At 40.0% G+C, this 26,164-nt stretch overlaps 6 protein-coding genes across 6 annotated transcripts; all 6 read left to right on the plus strand.

The window, feature by feature from the left end:
• Positions 1–660: 660 nt before the first annotated feature.
• On the plus strand, positions 661–4,422 carry TM35_000381260 (uncharacterized protein; the record flags this gene model as incomplete). The annotated part of the gene is made up of 1 exon (XM_029029540.1): positions 661–4,422. The coding sequence occupies one exon, from the start codon at positions 661–663 to the stop codon at positions 4,420–4,422; it is 3,762 nt and encodes a 1,253-aa protein (XP_028879117.1).
• Positions 4,423–5,146: 724 nt separating this feature from the next.
• Positions 5,147–7,324, plus strand: TM35_000381270 (uncharacterized protein; the record flags this gene model as incomplete). Its single annotated transcript, XM_029029541.1, has 1 exon — positions 5,147–7,324. The coding sequence occupies one exon, from the start codon at positions 5,147–5,149 to the stop codon at positions 7,322–7,324; it is 2,178 nt and encodes a 725-aa protein (XP_028879118.1).
• Positions 7,325–8,315: 991 nt separating this feature from the next.
• TM35_000381280 (nitroreductase) lies at positions 8,316–9,260 on the plus strand (the record flags this gene model as incomplete). Its single annotated transcript, XM_029029542.1, has 1 exon — positions 8,316–9,260. The coding sequence occupies one exon, from the start codon at positions 8,316–8,318 to the stop codon at positions 9,258–9,260; it is 945 nt and encodes a 314-aa protein (XP_028879119.1).
• Positions 9,261–10,278: 1,018 nt separating this feature from the next.
• Positions 10,279–14,940, plus strand: TM35_000381290 (uncharacterized protein; the record flags this gene model as incomplete). Its single annotated transcript, XM_029029543.1, has 1 exon — positions 10,279–14,940. One exon carries the CDS (start codon positions 10,279–10,281, stop codon positions 14,938–14,940), a length of 4,662 nt encoding a protein of 1,553 aa, XP_028879120.1.
• Positions 14,941–16,411: 1,471 nt separating this feature from the next.
• Positions 16,412–18,346, plus strand: TM35_000381300 (uncharacterized protein; the record flags this gene model as incomplete). The annotated part of the gene is made up of 1 exon (XM_029029544.1): positions 16,412–18,346. One exon carries the CDS (start codon positions 16,412–16,414, stop codon positions 18,344–18,346), a length of 1,935 nt encoding a protein of 644 aa, XP_028879121.1.
• A 1,899-nt stretch (positions 18,347–20,245) lies between these two features.
• TM35_000381310 (uncharacterized protein) lies at positions 20,246–26,149 on the plus strand (the record flags this gene model as incomplete). The annotated part of the gene is made up of 1 exon (XM_029029545.1): positions 20,246–26,149. The coding sequence occupies one exon, from the start codon at positions 20,246–20,248 to the stop codon at positions 26,147–26,149; it is 5,904 nt and encodes a 1,967-aa protein (XP_028879122.1).
• Between the last annotated feature and the right edge of the window lie 15 nt (positions 26,150–26,164).

Below are 26,164 nucleotides of genomic sequence, written 5' to 3' on the forward strand. Positions count from 1 at the left end.
TAAGTATATATATATATATATATATATACTAACAGACCTACATTCACATACACACAACCATACCAATGACACCAATAATGTATGGAATACTACACAACTCAAAAGGAACGAAAAAAAAAGTCAAGAAAAACGTTATCAGTTGAATATGTATGGGTATAGTGTGGTAGAGAGTGTTATTATTGCTTTTTTTTTGTATTTCTCAGTTTTTTTTTTTCTGCTTTTGTCTGCGTGACAGTCTGTGTGCGTGATTGGTATTCCAGAGTGTTTGCTTGATTCCTGTTCATTATTTCACGTTCGTAACTTTCTTTCTCTCTCTATAGACTCTTATGAATATATATATATATATATATATATATATTATTTCTTGCCTTTGCCGATGCTTTTTTATTTTTCTTCTTATTATTTTGTTTCTTTTCTTTTTTTTTTATTATTTTTCTTTATTTATACGAAAGCTGCAGTAATAGTGGCTATAGTAAGTAAGCCCACTTAAATACACAAGTACAGAGGTATATATATATATATATATATATATATATATATATACTCTCTGGATAGATTTGGGGGTGTTAACATCTAAACATTTAACCAGCAGCATTACACACGAAGAAGAAAAAGAAAAAGAATTAACAAGAGCCTATAAGAACACAAATAACTGAAAGTATGCCTCCAAAAACAAAACGACGGGTTATTGAAGACCCCAACAATACATGGAATCATCAGTTAATGGAGGCTTGTTTACATTACAACATCACAGATGCAGAAGCTGTGTATGAGAATGGTGCGGATCCAATAGGTGCACGTGAGAAAGTGCCTTTCTATCCAGATCCACTTCCACCTCTCATCGCCCTTCTTCTTCTTAATGGTCGATCTACCACAGAAGCTACAAATACGATGAATTGGCTTATTGCTCGTGGTGCTAAAGTCTCACAGTTTATTCCTCTTCAAGGAAAAAATTTCTTTACGGATCCAGATGAAACCGGTACCATTCTGCACCTTCTCGTACAATTAGGTCAACCATCATTATTAGTGGAAGTCCTCGCCCTGATTGGAGAACCCCGTCCAACACCCATGTCTCTATTAAGACGTCTACCACGTACAGATCCAAGTGTGCTATCTATGTTTTCATTAAATCCTGTATCTACTCCACCAACACAAACATCTACAGCAGGTGCTGCTCCTACTGTAGCTGCACGGCGACTGGGAAGTGCATCTGGGAATACAGTTGCAGGGGCTGCTGCGACTACAAGACGATCTGCACGACACTCACATGTCTCACCCGAATCCTCTCCAGTCTCATCACCAAAATTTCATATGGATGCTAATATGCATTTAAAAGGAGATATTATTGATTTCTCTGCACGTACATCTGTTCATAGTTGGACCGCATTAGATTTAGCTCTTCGCCGCTCAGATGCCCTAATGGTACAATTACTACTTTACTACGGAGCTCCTGGTGTGTTTCACTCTCTTGTTAATGGTATGCAAACAGCTCTAGCACGGGCTTGTGCTGCAGGTGATAAAGAACTTGTAGAAACTCTTTTAGATGCTGGAGACTCTATTGGACAAATATCATTGGATGGTCGGTATACATTAATACACTATGCTGCCGCCCAACCAGCCGTGTTGGATCTCTTGTTGGCTCGTGGTTTATCTATTGATGCACCTAATGCCTTTGGTGAATCCGCGCTTGTTTCTCTTATCTGTTATGGACAAGGTGTAAATGCGGATTACTCTATACGTGAAACCCCACGACCTGCAGATGCCGCACGACTGGCCGCTCTTCCTCCACCCGCATTGCGAAATTACATCTTAACTCCATTACCACCTCTCATGGCTCCCTCCTCCTCCACTGCAGGAGCCGCAGCGAGAGCTTCAAAAGTGATGGTTAATACCGCCGGTAGTGTTGTAGGCGATACGGAATATCCAAATACGGTACGAGATGCCGATACTTGGTGGTATTTTACATCTGGTAGTAATACATGGGCGATGATACAAAACTTGTATGAACGGGGTGCGGATGTGAATGGGAATTTACCACGTGGAGAATCTTCTAAAATGACCCGACGTACTAATGAAAACAAACAAACATTATTATTAAAGGTTTCACCACAATATCAACAGCAATTTCGTCATACCCCTTCAAGTTCCCCTTCCGCTTCTCTACTGAGCGATAGTTATGGTCTTCCTATGAGTGGTCCTACTGGTGCCTCTACGGAGGAAGATAACTTGGAAGATAGTGATAACCGTCCTAATATGCAATGTACTATACAATTAACACCACTCATGCATGCTATTATTGCCTACCACCCGGAGTTAATTCGTCGTCTTGCGGTAGAATATCGTGCAGATCCAATGGTAAAAAATGTATATGGAGCATGTGCATTACACTACGCTGCTATGGCTCGTCATCCAAGTGTAATGGAGTTAATGCTTTCTCAACTTGTTATCCCTTTACATCCTCATTTTGATATCAATACACAAGATTGTTGTGGACGAACACCATTACATTATGCTGCTATGTACGGTAATGTACCAGTTGTGCGTGTACTCCTTACATTAGGTCAAACATTACATGCTGGTAAACCAGACTTTGCAGGTCGTACACCCCTTCATCTCGCCGTATTAGCCGGTGATACTTCTGTGGTAGGATTACTTCTACACTATGCGGAAGCTTCTGTGGCCATGGAGTCTGTGAGTGTCAGTTCTTTACCACCATCTAAGAAACGTCCTCTTTCGATGCGTCGTAAACCGCGGCATTCCTCTGTGACGATTGATGGTATGCCGTTAGACCCCACCACCGCCTCTGCAACGGGTATTGATGTAGAAACAGAAGATCTTATCTCTGGACAATCAGCACTGGAGATGGCAGTATGCACTACACATGATGTTGCGATTGTACGATTATTACTTACCATTGGTTGTGCGTGTGTACGGCATGGAAGTGGTTTACCAACAGGTGGAACACTTTTACATCGTACGGTAACAGATGGACAAACAGAGATTATGATATTATTATTAGAAAACTATGCGGATCCAAATGAAATGGATGATCGTGAACAAACCCCATTACACCTTGCCGCACAGTCTTCACTTCCACAAAGATGTGAAATGGTGCGAGAACTTATGCGTTTTGGGGCTGCCGCGGAATCACAGAGTGGATGTACATTAGAAACCCCAATTATTATTGCCGCCCGTCGTGGGGATGCGGAGATGTTAGATCTCATGCTTCATCAACAGGAAGAGTTCACAGGCACAAGTATGATGGGATCACTCTCATCTAGAACAGCAGAGCGAGCACGTAATCGCAGTACCGCACGTCATCAGTCCACTTTATCACCATCAAGCCGACGTGCTGCTCGACAACAAGAACAATCACAAGAACAATCACAATCACAATCACAACAACAACAGGAGCAACAACAAGAACAACAATCACAATCACAGCAGAAACAAACAAAACAATCCAAACAAAAACAACAAAAACAATCACAACAAAAACAAGGTTCACGTGGACGAACTCTACATCGTCGTGCAAGTAATGTTTCCGTGGTCTCTGAAGCCAATGGGAATTCACTTTTTGATAACACCTGCAGTCTAGATTCACGGACCTTGTTATCATCGCCTGCTATTACACCAACAACCTCAGCAGGAGGAGGAGGAGCAGCAGCAGCAGCAGGAGTAGTAGCGTCTATACGTGGAAGTAATGAAAACTCTGTGGATCGAGCTTTATTGACTCCAAATCATTTACTGATTGCCGATGGAAAAGTACGTACGGCACTTCATTACCTCTGTGATCAAAGTGATGCACAAAAACAAAAGGAACTACTCCCACTCTTACGCGAAATTCTTCGTTGTCCACTAGCCTCAACATTAGTAATGCAGTTAGATATAAATGGTCGACTCCCTCTACACGATGCCTGTGCTGCTGGATACACCGCAGCTGTACAAGAGTTACTTCGTCATGATGATGGGAATACCACTGTTTTCATGGATGCCAGTGGTTTCACACCACTCCATTGTGCTGTGATTGCAGATGATCCTGAGAGTATTGCTGCACTTGTGCAAAGTGTTGAATTTTGGATTCCATGCACTTTGAAAGGCGTTTCAGCCGCAGTCGATGCGCCTAATTTAGTGCCCATCACAAGTCGTATGTTGCAACAGCGAAAATATGGATTGAGTTCACACCACGGTGAAGGATGTCGAGAGACGTGGATAAATAATATGTGGGCATACTTAAATGTATATGATAATATGGGACGCACACCATTATTACTCGCAGCAGAGTTGGGCCGAAGAAAAGCTAGTGCCTTTTTAATGTCACTTCTACAGGAATGCTCAAGGAAGTCTATGAAGGTACCAGCTGATATCGCTCGTACGCTCTTTGTAAATGGTGATGTGTATAACCCTGTTAGTCCATTGTAATGGTGTGATGCTTTGCTATTTTAACTATTACTATATATATATATATATATATATAGTAAATGTTGTTCTATTTTTTTTTTTTCCTTTACGGGCTTCTTTTTTTTTTTTTTTATTGTGTGTATGTGAAGGTTCTACGCGAGTGAAGAGGTGGGACTTGAGATGATTACAAGAAAGAAGGAACGAAGAAAAATAGAGGCTAAAAAGATGAGAATGGAGAATAGTACAAATGTAGCTACTGCATCTCTAGATGCAGAGTGTTATTTATGTATATTAAAAAAAAAAAAAAAGATCTATGAGAAAGACCTTTTTGACAGATGAAGGTGTGCGTAAACAAAAAAATAGAGAAACCTTCAAAGAAACAAAGGATACGCATTGTGTGGAGCATTCTGTTTTTATCATTACATTTCTATATATGTATGATCTTTTTCTTATTGTTGTTTATTTCTTCCATTCCTCATATTTATTTCTGTATGGATCTGTGTACCCTTAAAATTCTCTTATTCTCTTCTTTCTCTTTTTTTTATTATTATTATTAATCAATTAATTAATAATAATTATTCTTTTTTTTTTTTTTTACGAAGAGGCAGTATCGGCAATACCAAGTGTTTGTTACTCTTCTGAGTATAGAATATATATATATATACATTATACACTCTGATAATTTCATACACTACCACTAGCATTTAAAAGGAAGAAGAAGAAGAAAAAAGAAATAAAAAAAAAAATGGGTGTCGGTCAAAGCCGTGAACTACTGGGAAAAGTCAGTGATGACCGTGTCTTTGTCTGTACTAATCGTGAAGAGTTGCTGGACTTATTAACAGAGATGCAAAGTGTCCTTATGCCAGAGAATGATGATATAGATAATATGGAGGAAGAGAATGAGGCGCAAGGAGTGGATGAGGCCAATGATAGTGGTAAGGATGATAACATCAACAACACAGGTGCTGATGATGAGGATGATGATGATGATGATGATGATGATAACGAGAAGAAAGAAGATAATCAAAAGGATGAGCAACAACAACAAGAACAAATTGAAGATAAAGAGGAGAATGTTGAAAAGGAGGAAGACGCAGAAAATATAGAAATTGTGGATGTTACTCCTATAGAAGTCATTCATATTCCAAATCACTACTTGGGAGATGAAGGTCTTATCTTTGGTCATCCTGCTGTATTACAAGTCCTTGCTGCAAGTACTTCACTACGTTCACTAAACATTGGATTTAATTCTCTCACCGCACGCTCTGTTGCTGCTCTTCTTGGTAAAGAGATTGAGAATCTCAACAACAAGGATAATGATGATGATAATGATGATAATGATGATGATGATGGAAACAGGGCTGTAGATGATGTCCATCTTAACAATGGTGGTTTACCTCCCAATCTGTTATCCTTAAATCTTGCTGGTAATACTATTGGACGTGAGGGATGTGAACTTCTTGCAGGGTTTCTCGCTCGTGATCCTCCACTGCGGGAACTCTCACTTTTTCATAATGGCCTTTACGACAGTGATGTGGAACCTCTTCTACATGCATTGAAGACAAACACACACCTTCGTCTCCTTAATCTTGACTACAACTTCCTTACAGGAGGTTTTCTCCGTCAGTTATTGGAGTTATTGAAAGAACATAATAGTACACTCGCTGTCGTTTTGTTTGATGGTCCATATGATATGGAAACATTTGAACGTAAACGTGAGATTGTACAGCCAGAGAAAATACCAGATGCAAGTCAAGTTGGTGCTAATGCACGAGCGTTACTACGGCAAAAATTACTACGCGCTGATCTCTCTGGTCGTATTCCATTTCCAGCAGATCTTGTGCAGGAGGTGGAAACTATTCTCGCCCCACGACGAGCCGAATATATAGCAGAACTAGAAGCAGAAAAAGAAGCCAAAGCGGAAAAGGAAGCAGAAAAAGAAGCAGAAAAAGTGTTAGCTCTCTGGGGACAAAATGAGGGATGCTCCCCGATTAGCTCTTCTCAAGGATCTTCCAATGATGAAGAGGGAGGTGCATTAGAAAAACAACAAAGCACAATGGAAGAAGGTGAAGAAGAGGAAGAAAAGAAAAAAAAGAATGGAAACAATAATGAAAATGTTGTAGATAAGATGGGTAATGGTACTGTGGGTGGTACAGAAGGATTAAATAATGATAGTACGAATATTACAGATGTAACCCCTACAGGTAGTGCTGGATGGACAACATATAGTAGTAAAACCAAAAATGCCTCTGCTCACACCGCATTACCAGAAGCCCAAAGTACAGAACGATTAAACAGTCGAGCAGATGATTCTATTACAATCCCACCTGTTAAATCTACTCGAGGACGTTCTATTACAAGTGTGGCTGGTGCGAAGGCGGCAACGGCGGCGGCGGCAACAGAGGCAGCACAGGCATGGCGATCTAAACGTAATGTTGATACTGGTAAAGAATTATCAAACGGCTTTGATCGATTGGTGTTAGCACCACCAATTCTCGCTCCAGGTGCGAAAACAGTTTGGCATCGCGTGGAGGGTCCACCGTGTCGTTTACGGGCGTGTTGGTGTGATCCCCGCGATGCCCCAGTTCCCTATGGTGGACAATTACACTATCATTGTAAACATGAACCCACCGGTGGGGAATTGGGGGATATGGGTGCGGATGGAGTTCCCCTCGCCGCTAAGCGAACTCGTGTGAAACACGATCACAGCTCCGTGGTTCGACAAATCACATTAACAAAAGCAGGAGCCGCCAATGGAAAGAGGAAAAAGACTATTTATGAAGGTTGTAAAGAGACAAGTCATCGTTGTGAGTCGCTTGGATTCTATGGACGTCCAAAACCAGATATGAGTTCGGTATATTTCTTTGCATCTCGTCACCCAATGCAAGCACGTGCCCTAGTAATGGATAATGATGTTGAGTGAGAGAAGGAAAAAATAAAGAAAGGGATGGGAGAAGTCTTTTGCTCTTTATAAGACTTGTAGAGGAAAGAAAGAGAGCGAGAAAAAAAATAGTATATAGATTTATGTTTCTATCACTCTCTCTATATATATATATCTTTATATATATACCTGTTTCTCTTGTTTTCTTTCTCTATGAAGTTTTTATCCCTTTGGATAGATGAATGAAAATATGTACATTTTAATATATTTTATGAGAATGTGTCCTTTACATGCTTATATATAAATTTAAAGCATGTTTTGTCCACTATTCCTTTTTACGCTGGACACATTTTTTAAATCAATTTTTCATTTGTTTTTTTTTTCCTTGAAGTTTGTTGATTGTGGTGAATGTATATAGTTGAGACTAAACCTCTTGAGTGTTTATTAATTGCTCTTTGTGTGTATGTTTCTATGTGGTTGGTTTCATTACTGTTTCTCCTCATCTTTTTTTTTTCTTGTTGCTGCTGTTTTTTGTAATGTGTATTGGATTGCTGTTCCCTTCTGTTCTTTTTTTCTTTTTTTTGTTGTTATTTTTCTAGTTGCCCTCTTAGCCTTTTTTTTTTTTTTTGAATCATAACTGTGTTTCTCCTTTTTTTTTTTTGAAGGAGTTTTACAAAAGGAAAAAAAAAAGGAATTAAAAATAAAAAAAAAGGGTCTGTTTCTGTGTATCTGCACTTTCACTTTGGGACTGTGTGTGTAGTTTGCACGGAATAAATACAAACTAAGGGGTAAAGGTGTATTTGGACACCTTCATATACATATACATACATACATAAATATCTAAAACACATTAAGTAAGCATATATATATTTAATAATTGCCTTTTTATTTCCTGTTATTAACGGCCTTCAAAGTTCCAAGAAGAAGAAGAAGAAAATAACGTAACGAAGAAACTGAGAGTCAACGTGTGTCTCTCTCTTTCTCTTTTTTTTCTATATTTACTTCTTTCTTTCTCTTTCTCTATTGGTGATTCATGCGAGCAAGTGGTACCCAACGTCGTTTGTTGGACTCTATTCTCTCCTACTGGAGCTGGAAGAAATCCAACGTGGCGGGTACTACTCCCACTTCTCAAAACCCCCATACTCACACGGATACGCATAAAGAAGAAAACCCAAAGAAGGAGGGATTAGGATTCAATTTCAAATGGGGATCTAAATCTTCTTCTTCTTCTCTTTCTTCTGTTTCTTCTTCTTCTTCATCTTCTTCTTCTCTTGCGGCTGTGCGGGAGGTGGTGGAGCGCCGTCGCTCATGCCGCCGCTTTGATCCCGCCGCCCCGATCGATCCCGCACTTCTCGCCGATCTTCTCACCGCCACCACCCGCGCCCCCACCGCCTTTAATTTACAGCCGTGGGTCGCCGTTGTTGTGCAGGAGGCGGCACAGCGTGAGGCCCTCGCAAAGGCCACACTCGATCAAATACAACCACGAGAGGCTCCGGTTACGATTATATTCGCAGGCGATACACAACCGGTGAGAAATGCCGCTGCGGCGCTTGAAATGGGACTTGAAAGTGGACATCTCGCACCTACATATGGGGCCGTCTTCTTACGACATGTATATTATCAGATGCATGCGGGTCCATTAGATGCCTTTGCACACATTAAGGGAGCGGTGGCTTCAAATTACAGCGCGTGGACAGGAACACCCATGTTATCCGTACCAACTAATATGCAAGCATATGCCTGGAAGCAAACGATGATTCCAGCCACAACGTTTGTTTATCTAGCAACCGCCGCTGGTCTGGATACCTCCATTATAGAAGGATTTGATGAAGCTCAAGTACGAAATGTAGTGCAACTTCCATCACATTATACTATTCCGGTGATTGTTAGTGTTGGGTATGGCACCCGCGAGGGTTTTCGCTCCGTAAAAAGCCCGCGTTTCCCACCATCACATTTGATTCGATGGGGTAAGTATTGAACTAATGCAATGATGATGATGATGATGATGATGATAATGATAATGATGAGCAGTAATGAACACTGGGGAGGGGTAATAGCAGCCCAAAAAAAGAAAAAAAAAGGAAAAAAAAACCAGGTTCAATGGCAAAAGGGGGTGTCACTAGTTAATAGTAAATGTACTTGTGTTAAGTGCATTTTGCTGATGTTGATACCATTGCTATCAGATGATGGTTATATGAAGAGAGAAGGAAATAAACATAATATGTGGTCTGCATCAAAAAAAAAAAGGCGAAATAAGGTGGAATTATTTCTCTGCAAATGATGTGTGTATAGATTGCCTATTTATCCCTATGTAGAGACTGTATGTGTGTTTCTGTCTCACCACACATTGCATGGTTGAGGCGTTGTACTCTAGTTTTAACTAAATGTCGATTCGTTGATTTTTATTGTTGTTCTTGTATAGGTGTATTGTGAATTATACGTAAAGAGAAACAAAAGGTGTTACAGAAGGTCTTTCTCTGCAATGTACTTCTTGGTATGATGACTGTTTAGGAGAAGAAAAAAAAAAATCAAGAGAATGGACTACACGTAGTTGCCCTTTTTAGTAGGTATAACTTCACTTGCTTGGTTTTTTTTTTTTTTTTTTTTTTGTTGTTTGTTCCCGCTGTGTCTGCGTGCTGTCAGCCGTATCATCATACCACAGTACGGTATTTTTTTTTTTTTTTTTTTTATTGTTGTTGTTGCTATTAATGATATTTCACTCCTTCTCTTTTTTTTTTTTCTGTTTCTGGTCGTCCCCCTCTTTATATATAAAAACAAACAAACAAAAGGGAACACAATATCAGGGAGGCAGCATTACTTTTACGCAAGTCCTCGCAGCACAAGAGCTGCAACAACAGAAAACTGTACTTGATACCTATAGAGTGTCTGGGTAGCTGTTGTTTGAATCCTTTTATTTATTTTTTTTTAGTAATCCTTATTACTACTGCTGCACTTCATCTCTTTTTTCCTATTCGTGAGTTTTGGTGTATTTCACCATGAATGAGATGGAACGTATTTCACCTGTGCTTAACGTAAATGACGCCTATTCTCCTATTGAGATTTCCACCTCACCGCATGTACCATCTCGTTTGCGTCGGGCTTCTGAAGGGGTACATGATGAAGAGAAGGAAGAAAAGAAGGAAATGGACCGCCAGCATTTGGAATTAGAAGAGATAAAAGAGGAAAAGAATACAAATAGCACTCATGAGGGTCAAGATAATCAAAACCAAGAGAATAGAGATACGAATACTCCTCCTCCTCCTCCTCAAATGGCTGGAGGGAATATGCGTGTACGAACTCTTAGTAGTACTAGTATTAGTGGTGGTATTCCAGATGAGACGATTTCAGCATTAACAATGACTGGTTGTAAACACACACAGCAGCAAAGTACAATATTACATTTAGGCACCTCATCTGAAGTGATATCCCCTACTTTACAGTATGATAAAAATAACATGAGATATCAAGTACCATCATCTCAGAATGTTGATAATAATGATAATGATAATAATGTTAGTAGTAGTCATAATGTCACGAACAATAAAAAACAATTAGAAAAGAATATTATGGATACGAGTAGTGGTGGAAGAAAAAATAATCCTCAAAATGTTTCTGGGAGACGTGCTCAAGAAACTGATTCCACAGATATTCCACCTAAAATTTCAACTCCAAGCAGACGTCTTGTTGATGAAAAGTCCGGTGGTTGTTCAGGTTTCTGTGGGCCTAGGTTAAATGTATCGTTTTTACATGGATTTCGTGATCTCTTTGGAGGGAAGAAAAAGAAAAAGAAAAATGCTCATGAGGTATCAAATAGAGCTGCACAGAGTACTCGTGAGGCGAAAGTAGAAGAAGAAGAAGAAGGAGCAGCAGCAACAACAACAACAGGAAAAACAACAAAAGCAAGAGAAACAGCAGCAGCAGCAGCAGCAGCAGCAGCAGCAGATGCAAATGCAGAAGGAAAACCTTTGGATCTTTCACGAGCTTTGCCTGGTACTACTAACGCTATTCTTTCTTCTACTACTAGTTCTACAAATGTGGAGAATGCGGATTTTCCTCAGGTTGTCTCTGACAGAGAATCCCTGCGACAAGAGCAGAAGGAGAAACAACATCGTTATCACGATATAAGTCTACCACCTGATTCTACAATAGATCATTGGTCAGAAGATGAACAGTTTGTTGAGGAATTGGAGAATGGGTATGGAATGCATATAAATAGTGAGAATGGAGGATATGAGGATGATGATGATGATAATGATGATTTAGCAATAGAAGCTATGGCACGAGAAGCAGGAATGATGGAACCAGAAGAAAAAGAAGAAAAGGGGGAAAAAGAAGAAAAAGGAGAAATGATTCCAACTCTTTATTCTTTGCCACCCTCTCCGCATCATCCTGCAGGATTAGTAGACAGTGAAGAAGATAAGTTAACTCCAAAACCACGTAGAAAACGCATATCACCTGGACGACTCTCTGAATTGAAATATAAGAATGTTATTAATGCTAGCATCCATAGTAGCTCTTCATTATGTTTTCTCGTCGAAGAAGAAGAAGAAGAAGAAGAAGAGGAAAACAGTGACGTTGTTAATAATAATAATAATAACGATAATAATAATAATGAATGTGATAGCGAAGGGGAAGTAAAAACGTCGGATAATATAAAACAAACAGAAACAGCAACTGGCACTCTTGTACATAATGCCAACAATGAAGTTGTTCCTAAAGCGAGTAAGCGATCCACTCCATCTGTATCCATCACAACATCTTCAGCTCTCTTACCATCCTCACCATCACTACAACAGAGACGTAGTCATAGTGCAACGCTTCCACGGAAAGAAACAAAAAGAACGAACTCAACACCTCATTTTGTACGTGAGAACTACACAGGTGATGTACAAGGAAGATATTATGATCATAACGGTAATAACAACAATTACAGTAATCATAATAATAATAATAATAATAATAATAATAATAATAATCATAATCATAATAATAATAATAATGGGAGTAGAAGTAAAAGCAGAAGCGTTAGGTCTTCACGTACGGCATCCGTTACAGCTCTCTCATCACCTCAACGAAATACACTGATGAAGAATAGAAAGGCAACGCCAGAGGATAAGAAAAAGAGTAATAATAGTAATTATAATTATAATAATAATAAGAGAGAGCAGAGATCGAACTCGTCAGGTGTACTCATCACTGCATCGGCAAGATCATCATCCGTGTCTGCAAAAGGAAGGACAACCACATCATCACATGTAGGCTCTACTTTTTTTCGTCCATCTTCTTCATCGGAGCTAAGAGCAAAACAGAAACAACGACAACAGCAGCAACAAAAAGAGGAAGAGAAGAAGAAAGGGAATATAAAGGAAGAGAATGAAGGACATAAGAAGGAATCAAAATTTACTCGTTTGGTGCGAAGAGGAACAAGTAACAAGAAAACTGGAGTTTCCATAACACGGTCATTCCATCAGGATGGAAATCATTATCCAAAACATCATTCCCACTCTGTGAATAGTACTTGCAATAGTAATGGTAATGGTAGTAATAGTAATAATAACGGAGGCGGAGGTGGAGGTTCGTATGTGCAATTAGCAGCGAAAAGACGTGAATACTTGAATGCCGCAATGGATCTTACCAACAGTTATACCGGTTCACATGATGGTAGTGCTCCAACTTTCTCTAACTATCCATTTAGTAGTAGTACTACTAGTCGTAAGATCTCACGACGACGACAACAACAACAACAACATGTAGGAGATGATATAATGGAAATATTTACATCTGCACAGAGACATCATAGTCCTAGTAAACATCGCGGGTACGTTGAGTCCCTGATATCATCAAAGGGCAACAATAATAATAATAATAATAGTAATAGTAGTAGTAATAACTTCTATTCACGTTGTATTTCCCGTGCTGGTCTCACATGGCGTGAGTTTAAAGCACGTTTTTATGATAATGAGGGAAATGCGAATTCTATAAACACAACCACAGCGACAGCAGGTTCTACAATTGGTATTAGAGAACCAACATCCGAAACACAAGAGCAATATTTGCGTAGAGAAGAAAAAGAACTCTCTACACTTGCGGCATGTGTACGTCCCTCATGTGCTGCCTGTGGTCCAGATGCTCATGAGTTATTTCTATTAGGACTATTAGCCGGTGATAAAAAGGGAACTGTACTTGTTAACCCTATACGTGAGGAATTATACGAACCTCCACCTCCACCTCCACCACCATTACCAACACTTCCACCTGTAGCCACTGTTGTTGTTTCTCCATCATGTGGACAACGAGAAACTATTACTGTGAGTACTCCACCGTGTGGATCAGTTCCCTCCTTATCTTTACACTCACAGGAAGTGGATTGCGGCAGTCCAGTAGAAACTCACGTGGTGGAATCTTTGGATCATACTGCCACTCCCAATGTGGAGGAGGTGAATACATTAGCGGTAGTGGGGGAAGATCCAAAAGAATCTGAAGAAAAAGAGGAAGAGGAAGAAGAAGAGGGAGATGAATATGTATTTGATGAGATTGAAAGTAATACCCACTTGGGTCTATACTCATCACATGTGAGTAAGGCTGCTTTAAATAATTCCCATGTTGCTACAGTTTCTACTCCTTTTAATATTCCAGTTTCTGCAGCTGATGTTCCAAGATCTTCTTCCTCTAATTATCGTACGAATTCCAATGATAATTGTAAAGAACATGATGTTCACAATGATGAAGATGATTCTTCTTATTATTATTATCATCATCATGATCAAGAAGAAAAAAACGAACGACAACAAAAAGATGAATATTCACAAACATGTAATGATGAAAAAGAAGAAACACCAGAGGTAAAATCTATGGGGGAAATCCCTGAAATGGAGAAATATATGGGAGTAGACCCTAAAGTGATTGCTGAGAAACTAGATGAGTTGGATGCGATGCTTGCCCATCGCTTTCCTTCTCTCTTCCAAACTCCATCGAATGATGAAAAGGGAAATCTCACTGAAAACTTTAAGAGTAGTGAAAAGAATACTAACAACCGCTATAATGGTGTTACTCGTCTAGGAGCAGCAGGTGTTGTAGGAGGTAGTAGTAATCGTATGAGTAGTGGTACTGGTGGTAATATTGGTAATAGTGTTAGCGGAAAGATAAAATCTACTGAAAATCACGTATTGCCATTATCATCTGTTGCTGTTATGGATGATGATAATGATGATGATGATATTCATAGTCATAGTACCAGAAGTACTCTCACTAGATTTAGAAATAGAAGTAACAGTAATAGTACTTGTGGAATAAGAGATACCACAAGTACTCGTCATCCTAGTATTAATGAATGTGATGGAGTTGAGACGACGACAATGATGATGACGACAACAGTAGCGGAGGCCTCACCAGCACTACCAGCAACGAGTGATAAAGATATGGATATACACAGAGATGAAAAAGAAATAACGAAGAAAGAGAATTGTATGAAAAATGTGGATGGGACACTTGAAGCCTGGTTGGAAGAGCGGCGGCGATTGGAGGAGAAGTTAATAGCTGTTTCAGCAGAGCGGAATCTGTTGGCAGATCAACTTCGTATATGTAATTTATATGATACAGTGAAAAAAAGTAATTTAAATGATGGGAAGAAGACGATGGAAAAAGAGAGAAAAGTTTAGGAGATGATCGTTTAAAGCAAGACAATGGCAGCAAATTATATATATATATATATATATATATATATATATATATAAGAAATAATAATAAGAATAATAATGATAATAGACAGTAATGGGCGGGGGGGGGTGAGTGACTCCTTCTAACAATTTTTCTACACTCTGTGCTACTAGCATGACAACATGTGCTCCCCAATAACTAAGAAGAATAAACAAAAACGATTTCTGATGTTTTTACTTTTTTTTTTTTCGTCTGTACCACTTCTGCTGCTCATTTTTTTTATTTTTATTTTTATTTTTCTTGTTGTTGTTTTGTTTACATTTGTCTTGTATTTCGTTTTGTAAACGATTCTGTTGTTGATACTTTTAGTTATAAGGGTTGGGTGGGTGGGCATTACTTTCATTCAGTTCTATGACTGTTGTTTTTTTTTTCTTTTTTCTTTATTTATTGGTGTTTGTGCGCGTTTTGATTTTTTTTCTTCTTTGTTGTTGTTGGCTGTATATGTGCGTTTTTTTTTTTTTTTATCCCTGAAAGTTGTGGCGATAATGCTGCTGTTATTATTGTTATTGTTATTGTTGATGTGATGATGACGGTGGAGGTAGTGAGTGTGATGCTGTCACTAGACCTGCTGGTAAGAGTTATTCCTATTTTTCTCTATTTATTCATTTATTTTCCTTTTCTTTTCTTTTCCTTTTCTTGTATGTATTGCAATTCGTCTCTTCGTTAGTTCTTCTTCTTGTTGTTGTTGGGGTTGTGGTTGTTCCTCTTTTGATGATCATATACCTTCTATATATATATATATATATATTTACCATCTCTTTTCTACGGAATAGTGTGTGGGAGTATTTCGATGTGTATATATCCCCTTTCATGGTGTTTACCGTTTGCCTGATCTTTTTTTCTTTTTTCTTTATTACTGTATTCCTCTTTTCTTTTTTTTTTTTTCATTCTTTTTTTTTTTTCCTCGTTTAAGTCTCTCAGTTGAACGGAAGTGCGAATCACATAACTGTGGAGGGGAAGATGAGAGGGGAATCAAAAGGAAGAGGAATACAATAGAGAGATGAAAATAATAATTACACAACACACCCACTCAGACCATTCACTAGAAAAGAAAAAAGAAAAGAAAAATAATCAAAAGAATCAAAAGATGTATGCACTAAAAAAAAAGAAAAAAAAAAACACATTGATTGTAAAGTGGTGCTACAAGAAGAATGAAAATATTTTTTTTTTGGTTGTTGTTGTTGCTGTTTTGTTTAAAAGAAATGAAAAAAAAAAAATGAGAGACAAACATGTATAGATAAATACTGTTACCCTTATTATTTTTTCCCTTTTTTTCTCCCTTTTTTTTCTCTTGTTTTTTTTTTTCTTTTTTTTTGGCGGGGTTCACTGGTATTATAGTCACTAAAAGAGAAATATACAAAAACAAACAAACAAAGAGAAAAAGTGGTAATAACATCATCATCATTATCATCAATGGCGCAGACAGAGCGGAATAATGTTAATGAACCCATAACCATTCGAACAGAATCTAAAGCGGATGAAGTAACTGTATATCAACAGCGAGCCCAAGTTCGACGATATGCGAAGGTTGAATTACCTGCTACTATCAATAATGCTGGTGAAGAAGAGGAATTACTATTATACTTCGCAATGCCAGAGGAGTTTGATCGCGATTCTGTTCAGGTGTACTTTGATGAACACACCGCTGAGCATGTTGTCCTGCGTGCCACTCTTTTTGAAGAGAATGAGGATGAAGTGGAGGACGCTGAAGGGAAAGCAGCTGCAGCAGATTACGCAAGTCATCTACAAAATATTCGTAATGAACTAAGAGAAGTGGAAAAACAACTTGCCCTCAATCAATTGGATCTCACAGCTGTAAAAGAAGAGGCTACTCTTAACACAAATCTCTTCACTCGTCTCTGTGGACCTGTAACGGATGGTTTGCCAACATCGTTGGATGTAGAATATTGGGAATCACAACTAACAGGAGTGGAGAAACGTGTACGGGACAACTGTGCGGAACGTCGTCGTCTAGAAAAGAAGGATGCAGAGTTGAGGAAAACACAACAACACCTCCGTGAGAAACAACGTGAATTACAACAAGGCAATAATAATAATAATAACGACATCAAACCTCTAAATACTACTTCTACTAATTCATCATCATCACGATCTTTACATCAACGCCGACGACGAAATTGGGCGTGTCTTGTGTTACGTGTACGATCGGCATTATCGGCGGCGTCTGTCTTTGTCACTTACGCCACCACCAACACCACTGCTGCTGCCGCTGCTGCTGTTATTCAAAACTACTGTGGAGGTCCCCAGAAGACTAGTCCTCATAATAGTAATAATAATAATGTGGGTTGGCATGGAGAATACACCGCCTCTCTCGATCCCCGCCGCCGTCGAGTGACGCTTCGCTACACTGCTGTTGTGCGGGCTGCGGTGGAGCCTCTCGCCGATGTCGCCGTCACTCTCTCGTCCGCTTCTCATCGCGGTGGAAAAAATGGAGGCGGTCAACCCGGTGATGAGGACGAGGGTGTGCCGCCTTCTCTCAACAGTGCCTGGCGACTGGAGGCGGTGCGAAATCCAGAAGGAAGAGGAAGAGGAATAGAAGAAGAAGAAGAAGCATCAAGTGAAGATGAGGAAGATGTAAGGCGGCGGCACGTTATGTGGGGACAATCTCTCACAGGAGAAGGAGGCCGCAATGATGCCACGCTCACTGCTTCTGCAATTGTGAATGTTACTTTACCATCGCGATATACTTTTCCAACCGATGGGGCTCCACTGCGGGTTCCCCTCGCCGTTCTTGAGTGGGATGCAGATATTGCCTACTCTACAGTCCCTGATATGGTGGAGGCTGTCTTTGCTCACGCCACGTGTGTAAACAAGAGTAGTTATCTACTCATGCCTGGAAAGATGGCAGTCTTCATGGATGGTGATTTTGTCGCGAATGCCGAGATTGAGCGGACGGCGCCAGGTGAAGAATTGCATCTGGACTTTGGTGTTGATAACACCATTGAGGTGGAACGTAAACTACTACATCGACTCAAGACAGTGGATAAGGCATCCTTGTTTACACGTGAAAGGAAACAGCGGATCTTATACAGTTACTCCACCGTCCTCACTAACAAGAAACAAGATCAGGAAGGGTCTAGTGGAGCTGTTACAGTAACTCTCTCCGAGCGTATTCCAAAATCAAATGAGGAAAAACTTGTGGTACGACTCATTGAACCTAAAGATCACTTAACGGGAAAAGGACAAGAAAGCGAGAAACGTCAGCGAGAATTAGAGGTGGATGGAAAGGTTGAAATGAAAATTAATATATTGCCCGGTGAGACTGTTACAGTACCTTTTTCATTCGAAGTAGAAGCACCACATGACGCGACAATATTTGGACTATGAGTTATTATCACTTTTGACCTTATTTTTCTTTTTCTTTTTTTTCTTTTTCTTTTAAAATCCATTTTCATTACGGAAGTGCGTGATTGACTGTTAGATGCGTCCCTCTGTTGGGTTTCGTTTACACAAACCACGCAAAAAACAGCACACACTTGGAATTCTTTGATTATTGTTGTCATTCTTCGTTTGCTTCTTTGTTCGCAAAAAAAAAAAAAAAATTATACAACAAAGAGATCACAACAACAACAAAGTTTTTTTTTCTTTACCCCTTCAATCGTACAAAAAAAAAAAAAACTGCGTTTTTATTTCTTTACCAAAAGAAGAAACAAATCTTCCTCACTTTCAATACATATCTATGAATATATATAGATATGTATTTTCTTTTTCTTTTCCTTGGCGCACGATGATCAAAATGAATGCTTACACACTTCAACTACAACGAAACAAAAGGCATTATATGTCTACGATATGAAAGTGCAAAACTGCTACAAAAAGAAAAAAAATGGCGAAAAGCACAAAAAAATAATAACAGACTCATATCAACTGATCATATTGTATCACACTACCGTTCAGCGACACCTCTACCTTTTCTATACCAATTCCTATTTTATATTACACAAGCAACATTAGCTCCACAAAGGAGAAACGCGATAAAACAACACAACAACAACACACGAAAAAAATAATAATAACCAATTTGTGGCTACCTTTCATACAAGAGTCTCTATCAAAAGAACGAAAACAACAACAAAAATACACCAGTAGTAATAGCAATGAAGCAGTAATACAGCAACAGCAGTGTCGCTATGCGTCCCCGCAGTCTGTGCGGTGTGACGGTACGAAGCACGTGCGAGAGAACGTGACTTGACCCTGACTATATTCTACCATGCATGATATATGATGTACACAATTCAATACTCACTCCGAGCGCTTTAAATGACTGGAAATAAACGATAACATGCACTACCAGCTGACAACCCTACACCCCTCTCTCTCTTTCTCTCCCTCTCTTTTCTTCTTCAAATGCGGCATCTGATCCATATCGTGATGTGGCGCGTGTATGTATGTGTGTGTGTGTGTGTGTGGACGCAGGGAGCAGCGTGGGACGGGAAACGGCCGCAAATGATGTTTGAAAATGGAATTACCATCTGAACGCTGAAACACGCGAGTCGATGACACGATGCCATGTGCATTACCTCACTGTTACTCGTAAAGCTGACGCGACGTCCCCCCGCACCCCACTGCTGCTCTCCCCACATATATGTGTGTGTGCGGACCCGTGTTGTGTTGTGTTGCTCCTGATGACAAGTATATGTTTGCACATTTGCCGAAACTCCGTGAGTGACTTATCATAATCTAAGAACACCAGCTGACGAGCGGTACTCTTCCCTCCCTCATCTGTTTTCCTTTCCTTTTTTGCTGTGGTGTGAGCAGAGGAGACCTGTTGACTGTGCGGGACCGGTGATTATCTATGCGTCTTCCACCTAACGAAGCTGATGATTATAACTCGATGCATGCTACAGAACTATACTACACCAACGAATGTGAGATGAGGTCCGCGTGCAGTCCAGTGCTTTCTTTTTTTTTTTCTTTTCTTCCTCCCTCTCTGTTTCTCTTACTGTGTGTGGTGCAGCCTCCCCGGGCAGGATGACGCCAAATTGATTGTGATTTGTTTAATTGTTGTTCGTGCATGTGAAAATTTAAACTTTGAAATATTTTGCTATTAATTTTTTTTCTTTTCTGTTTTTTTTTTTTTAATTGCGTGTTTATAGGGGCGGGTTACAAGCAGTGAGCGTTTGAAGTATATAAGGGTTGCTTGTATACATTCTTTGTTTAGGCTTAAGTGAATCTTTTATTGTTTGTTACTTTGTTAGGTTTGCCCTATTTACTTTTAAAGTTCTTATGGATTTGTATCCCGAACGAGATGGTGTAGATCCAGAAGACCTGCAAGCTCAGGTTGATCAGCTGTATTCACATATTCTTGCAAGTGTGGATGTAAGTCTTGATGATGATGTCGACAACTCTCGCCGTAGTTTTAGTTCAAGGAGATCAATGACTGTTGGTGGTAGTATGGAAGTGAAGCAACGTTCACAGCAAACTGTTTCATTGGCTACAGAGCGTCGTAGCAAACTTCTTATGCGTGGTGTGAGTGAAGGAACGAAGTTTGTCTCCGTCCCTGATTGTTCTTGCGGTGAAGGTGGGGAGAAAATATCTTTCTCAGCTGACTTAACGACATCCACAAAAGCTGCCGCTGAGGTGAGGGATGAAGGTGAGGGTTGTTTGTGTAGTTGTCATCACTCACCATTGTGTTGTGCTGCTCACCACCCTTTACATGCGGTTAAAGAAAAAAATAGTTCTTCATCTTTTTCAAAGCATATGAGCAAAACTATTCTGCGGCCCGGTGCTGCTGGTGTATTACCACAGTCTCTACGACGTCAACCACCATCCACATTTGGTAGTGGCCGTAAAGGAATGTCAGAGCCAGTGAAGAAGAATAGCACACCTGGACCAGGGTCTTATTTCTGGAATGATGATCATGAACTTCATGTGAAGAGTTCTAGTAGTGTACATCGAACGTTAAGTGGTCGAGGTGATGGTAGTGGTGGTCGTCAAGAAACACAAAAAGTGTCTAGTATGAAAGAGGATTCATTGGAAGTGTTAAAGCGTCAGTTTTCATTAACGTGTCAATGTTATTGGAAGGAGTTTCCTGATATTGAGATACCGACAAATCCTTCAGCTCACGCTGTAAATTGTCCTTATCAACATATTCGTACAACTTCAATAAAGAGTAGTGATAGTAGTCGCAGTTCACAAAGTAGTTATAGCGAGAACTCTTTCCCTGAAGTTAATAATAATAATAATAATAATAATAATAATAATAGAAAGCATCGTTCAAATGCAGCTCCAGTTGTGGTCTCTCCACGTCGTGGAGTTTGCAATAGTACTAAAAAAGTGCGAGGAGCCGTCTTTGGAACTTCACCTCGTCGAACGATCTTTGCAGAGCAGCATTTGTTACAGCAAAGTGAAAATACACTGAATGAAAGTGGTAAACCAACATCTCGAGAAGGTGCAAAAAGTATGGAAAAGAATGAGAATATCCCCAAAAATAGAAAAAACTCTTCTTTGCGGAATTTAACACCTTCTCGTCAACTACAGTTAGGAGAAGTAGATACCGTACCTGGTCCTGGAGCTTATAATGTTTCCAGTGCTTTTGATGTGGTTGCAAAGAAAGATAAAACAAGGGGAGTATCTATTGGCCGTGCAGCACGAAAATTACACACCATGACAGAATCTCCTGGTCCAGGTGCATATTATACAGATACGACAGGAGGAAAAGATGATCAATCTAAAAAGAAGAATTATTTTCTCACATCAAGTCCTCGTCGATTGCAACTATCAGCTACAACAAAAGAAGAAACTGGTCCTGGTCCATGTGAATACAGTACAGAAAAAACAATATTAACAGATGCACGACACAAAAATGCTCCTGCTTTTTCTTTTGGTCGAGCGAAATTACCGGAATGTGCGAAAACGCTTTTTCGTGCCTCACCTGCTGAAAAAGTAGATGATATCCCAGGTCCAGGAACATATGATATCTCTACGGTATCACATGAAACAGGTGGAGCTCCTGTATCAGGACGAACTGCCATTATAACAACTGCGAGACGTAATGATGATATGTGGCGTGGGGTGTATTATAAACCTGATGATATCCCAGGTCCAGGAACGTACACAGTGGCCAAAGAAGAAAGAGGACCTGCTTATTCTTTGGGAACTCGACCAACTGAATATACAGAACCAACTCCAGGACCTGGACAGTATATGATTCCTGATGAATCTTCAGGTCCTCAATGGACTATGTCCGCACGGCGATCATCGCCAAATATTAAGGAACCTTCTCCTGGACCAGGTGAATATTTTGTTCCTATTTACGATTTACGACGAGAACATTCAAAGGCACCTCTATTTACTACTGCTCCACGTTTGTTACATGATGATACTAATGAAGCTGCTAAAAATCCAGGTCCAGGTAATTATGATATCACTTCTACCATGGATGCAGCACGTACAGTTGTTATGGGAACAGCTGAACGTACAACTAATCTGGAAGGTGAAAGTAGTGAAATACCAGGACCTGGATCATATATGGTACAACATTCTACACAAGAACGACGTATTGCAGTGCCTATTCTTGGAACTTCTTCACCGCGTTTCGAAAGTGAAACAGTTAGTGGTTCTGTTAACCCTAATTTAGGACCTGGATATTATGATTTAGATGCTCAGAGTAAATTAATGAATCAACGTAGTGCTGTTCTTGGGAGTGCACCACGTACGTCAAGTTTTATTCCACAAGATATGACGACAGATGCCGGTCCAGGATCTTATGAAATAGTTGTACCAAAGGATGGTCCATTTTTTTCAATTGGGCAACGATTACCAGATAACACTGCAGAGAAAGAAATAACACCTGGACCTGGAGTATATGATGTACAAGAATTAACTACAGGAAGAAGTGCTGTGGTAGGATCTGCGGCACGTTTTCAACCTAGCGAAGAAGAAAAAGCGAGTAATGAAGTACCTGGACCTGGAGCTTATACAACTGTAGTTCCTCCTATTAGTTCATCACCAGCGGTAATTTTTGGTACAAGTCCTCGTATGTTAGAACCTGAAGGGAATGGAGAGAATAACTATAGTAAAAATAATCTTGGACCTGGTAATTATGATCCACAGGATATTAGAGGAAATATACCTGGGGCTGCATGGGGTACAAGTTTACGTTTTACAGAAGAGAATGGACAGAAGGAGATACCTGGACCTGGAGCCTATGAAATTTTATCACAATCACCAGTTCAAAATATAATTTTTGGAACAGCAGGTGAAAAATCTAATTGGCTCGTTCCAACAGGTGTAGCCGATCAACCTGGACCAGGATCCTATATCCCACAAGATCCAAAAGAGCGAGGAACATCTACAGTAGTTTTTGGTTCTTCACCACAGCATATGCTTTCACCAGAAGAACGAGAAAACCTTATAAAGACAAATCTTGGTCCAGGTACTTATGATGCTAAAATACAGACTCCTCATGCATTTCACGCTACTTTTGGAAATACAAAAGTGGGACGAATTGAAGAAATGCCTATAGACCCAATACCTGGACCTGGTCAATATAGTCCAGAGAATGTTAATAACCCTTCATCACGAACCGTTGTATTTGGCACAGCTTCTCGAAATCAGCTACAAACTGAAGGTAATGATATTCCAGGACCAGGCGCATATGAACCAATGGATACATCTAATACTGGTGTACAATCAGGGCCTGTAACATTTTCTACTGCTGTACGGTTTGATAGTCCAGAGTTAGTAAAAGGTAATAATGGTAATAAAGGTGATACTCCAGGACCTGGAGCCTATTCTTTAGAGCGATATATGGAAAGTACAACAAGTGGTGGTGCTGTTATCATTGGGACAGGACCTCGCATTCTTGATCATGAACAGCGGGAACGTGCACAATTACCTGGTCCAGGCCAGTATACACCACTTGATACTGTAACGATGGCGAAAACATCTGTTTACACGTTTTCTACAGAACCTCGTATGGCAGTAAATGGAGGAAATGGATATAATAGCAATACTAATGCACCAGGTCCAGGAGCATATGATGTTGCTGTTCCAACTTTTACGGCACCAACTACACGTTTCGGAACAGAAGAACGTAAATTGGAACCATCCACTTTAGAAGAAATTCCAGGACCTGGAACATATGATGTAAATACAGCTGTAAGAGCCATTTCTTCTACTGGGCCTTCTTATCTCTTTCCTACTGCACCTCGGGAATTACCTGCTAATTCAAGTGATACACCAGGACCAGGACAATATGAGGGTAACCTAGTAGAAACTTTTTTGGGAGGTGATACCAAAGCACCATCCTTTCCTACAGGACCCCGTTTCTCTGAAGTAAAGAATAATAATCTTCTTCCTGGACCAGGACAATATACACCTAGTCATCCTCAGTGGGAAGCGTCTAAAGTGTATTCTTTTTCAACTGGAGGTAAACAACCTTTAAATGGTGATGAGGTTGATTTTCCTGGTCCAGGTACATACAGTCCGAATCAAATATTACCTTCTTCTGGTGCCCCTATCTTTGGTACTGAACCACGACGTATAGGATTATCAGCAGATGATCTTGGTAATGTCGATAATGGTACTAGTAATAAAAATAATAATAATAATAATAATCCAGGTCCTGGATATTATAATGTAACGTTACCACCTAGTGGACCTGCTGTTAGTTTTGGTGTTGCTACAAGAGAGATAATGCAGAATAAGAATGATGAAGGTGCCCCTGGTCCAGGAACATATGATGTGGTTTCTAGAGTACCGGAAGGACCAGTATTTTCAATGCATCGTACAGCCCCACGAGGAACAAGTTTAGCAGAGATGGAAAATTCTCAGATACCAGGCCCTGGCGCTTACTCTGTACCTCCTGTATTTCCTGCAACAGAAGGTGTAGGAGCAGCTATTTCATTTGTGAAAGCAGAACGCTTTCAAGTACCTGATAGTGCGCAAGAGGGAACACCTGGACCAGGTTTCTATAGTCCTCAGTATTTTGATCAAGCTACAGGATGTTTTATTGCTCGTGCACCTCGTTTAGCAGAAGTAAATGATGGAAGTGGTAAAATAGATATACCAGGACCTGGACACTATGAAGTTAACCGGCATGATAATATTTTTGATACCACAGTGAATGGGGGAGTAGCGATGCGATTTACGGCTTCTCGTTTTTCAGGAAATGGAGAAGGAAATACATCTGATATACCAGGTCCAGCATCCTATAATATATCAGAAACTACAAATGCAGGTACCACTATATCGTTTCCACAGGCTCCACGTTTTGTAGTTTCTGAATTAAAAAATGCAGCGATGCAACCAGGTCCTGGTGAATACAGTATTCCATCTTCTTTACATCCATCCATGGGGGCAGTAGCGCATTCCTTTGGTACCAGTACGAGAATGGAATCTCCTACAGACGCTGTAAATACTCCAGGTCCTGGTAGCTATGATGCGAGTCGATATGCAGCGAGATTTATGTCAGGTCCTGCTTTTACATTACAGGGGAAACCAACATACATAGATGAAAAAGAGACAGTAGATTATCCTGGACCAGGTGCCTATTGTCCTCGTCCTGTAGAAACAGTTCGTACAACTAGTTTTGGTGTACCGACGACTGTAGATCCTGACGCGGTATTTGCAGCACATGTAAACTCTACTCCTGGACCAGGAACGTATGTAATTCCTCCAACGTTAAGTCAGCAAACGGTTACCTTTGGTACAGCAGGACGAATGACAGAAGTAAAAGAAGATCTCCCAGGTCCTGGTGCATATCTTACAAGTGGTCCAGTTATTATACCAAGTCAACCTGCATTTAGTTTTGGTAATGCACCTCGTCCAGATATTGTTCCATCTACTCAATATGACCTTCCAGGTCCTGGTGAATATCATCATCCGATTGATCCAAAACCTTCTGTACCAGTATTTACCTTTACTGGTGCTGAACGTTTTAATGACATGGAAACATTAGGAGGTATTGGTCCAGGACAATATTACAACCTTGGATCTGCAGGATCTCAGGATGGACGAGTTTACACTTTTCCAACAGCACTCCGTACAGTAACAGGAACAACACCAACATCCACAGGTAACATTGGTCCAGGGGAATATTTTCACCCACATCGTTGGGAATTAGCGGAACGTGGACCTACTTTTCCCCCTCAAAATATCTCACCATCTACCAATAAGAAGCGCTGATAAATTTTGTAATAA

The sequence above is a fragment of the Trypanosoma theileri genome (genome assembly GCF_002087225.1).
Source record: "Trypanosoma theileri isolate Edinburgh chromosome Unknown TM35_Tth_38_V1, whole genome shotgun sequence".
NCBI classification, from domain to species: Eukaryota; Euglenozoa; class Kinetoplastea; order Trypanosomatida; family Trypanosomatidae; genus Trypanosoma; species Trypanosoma theileri.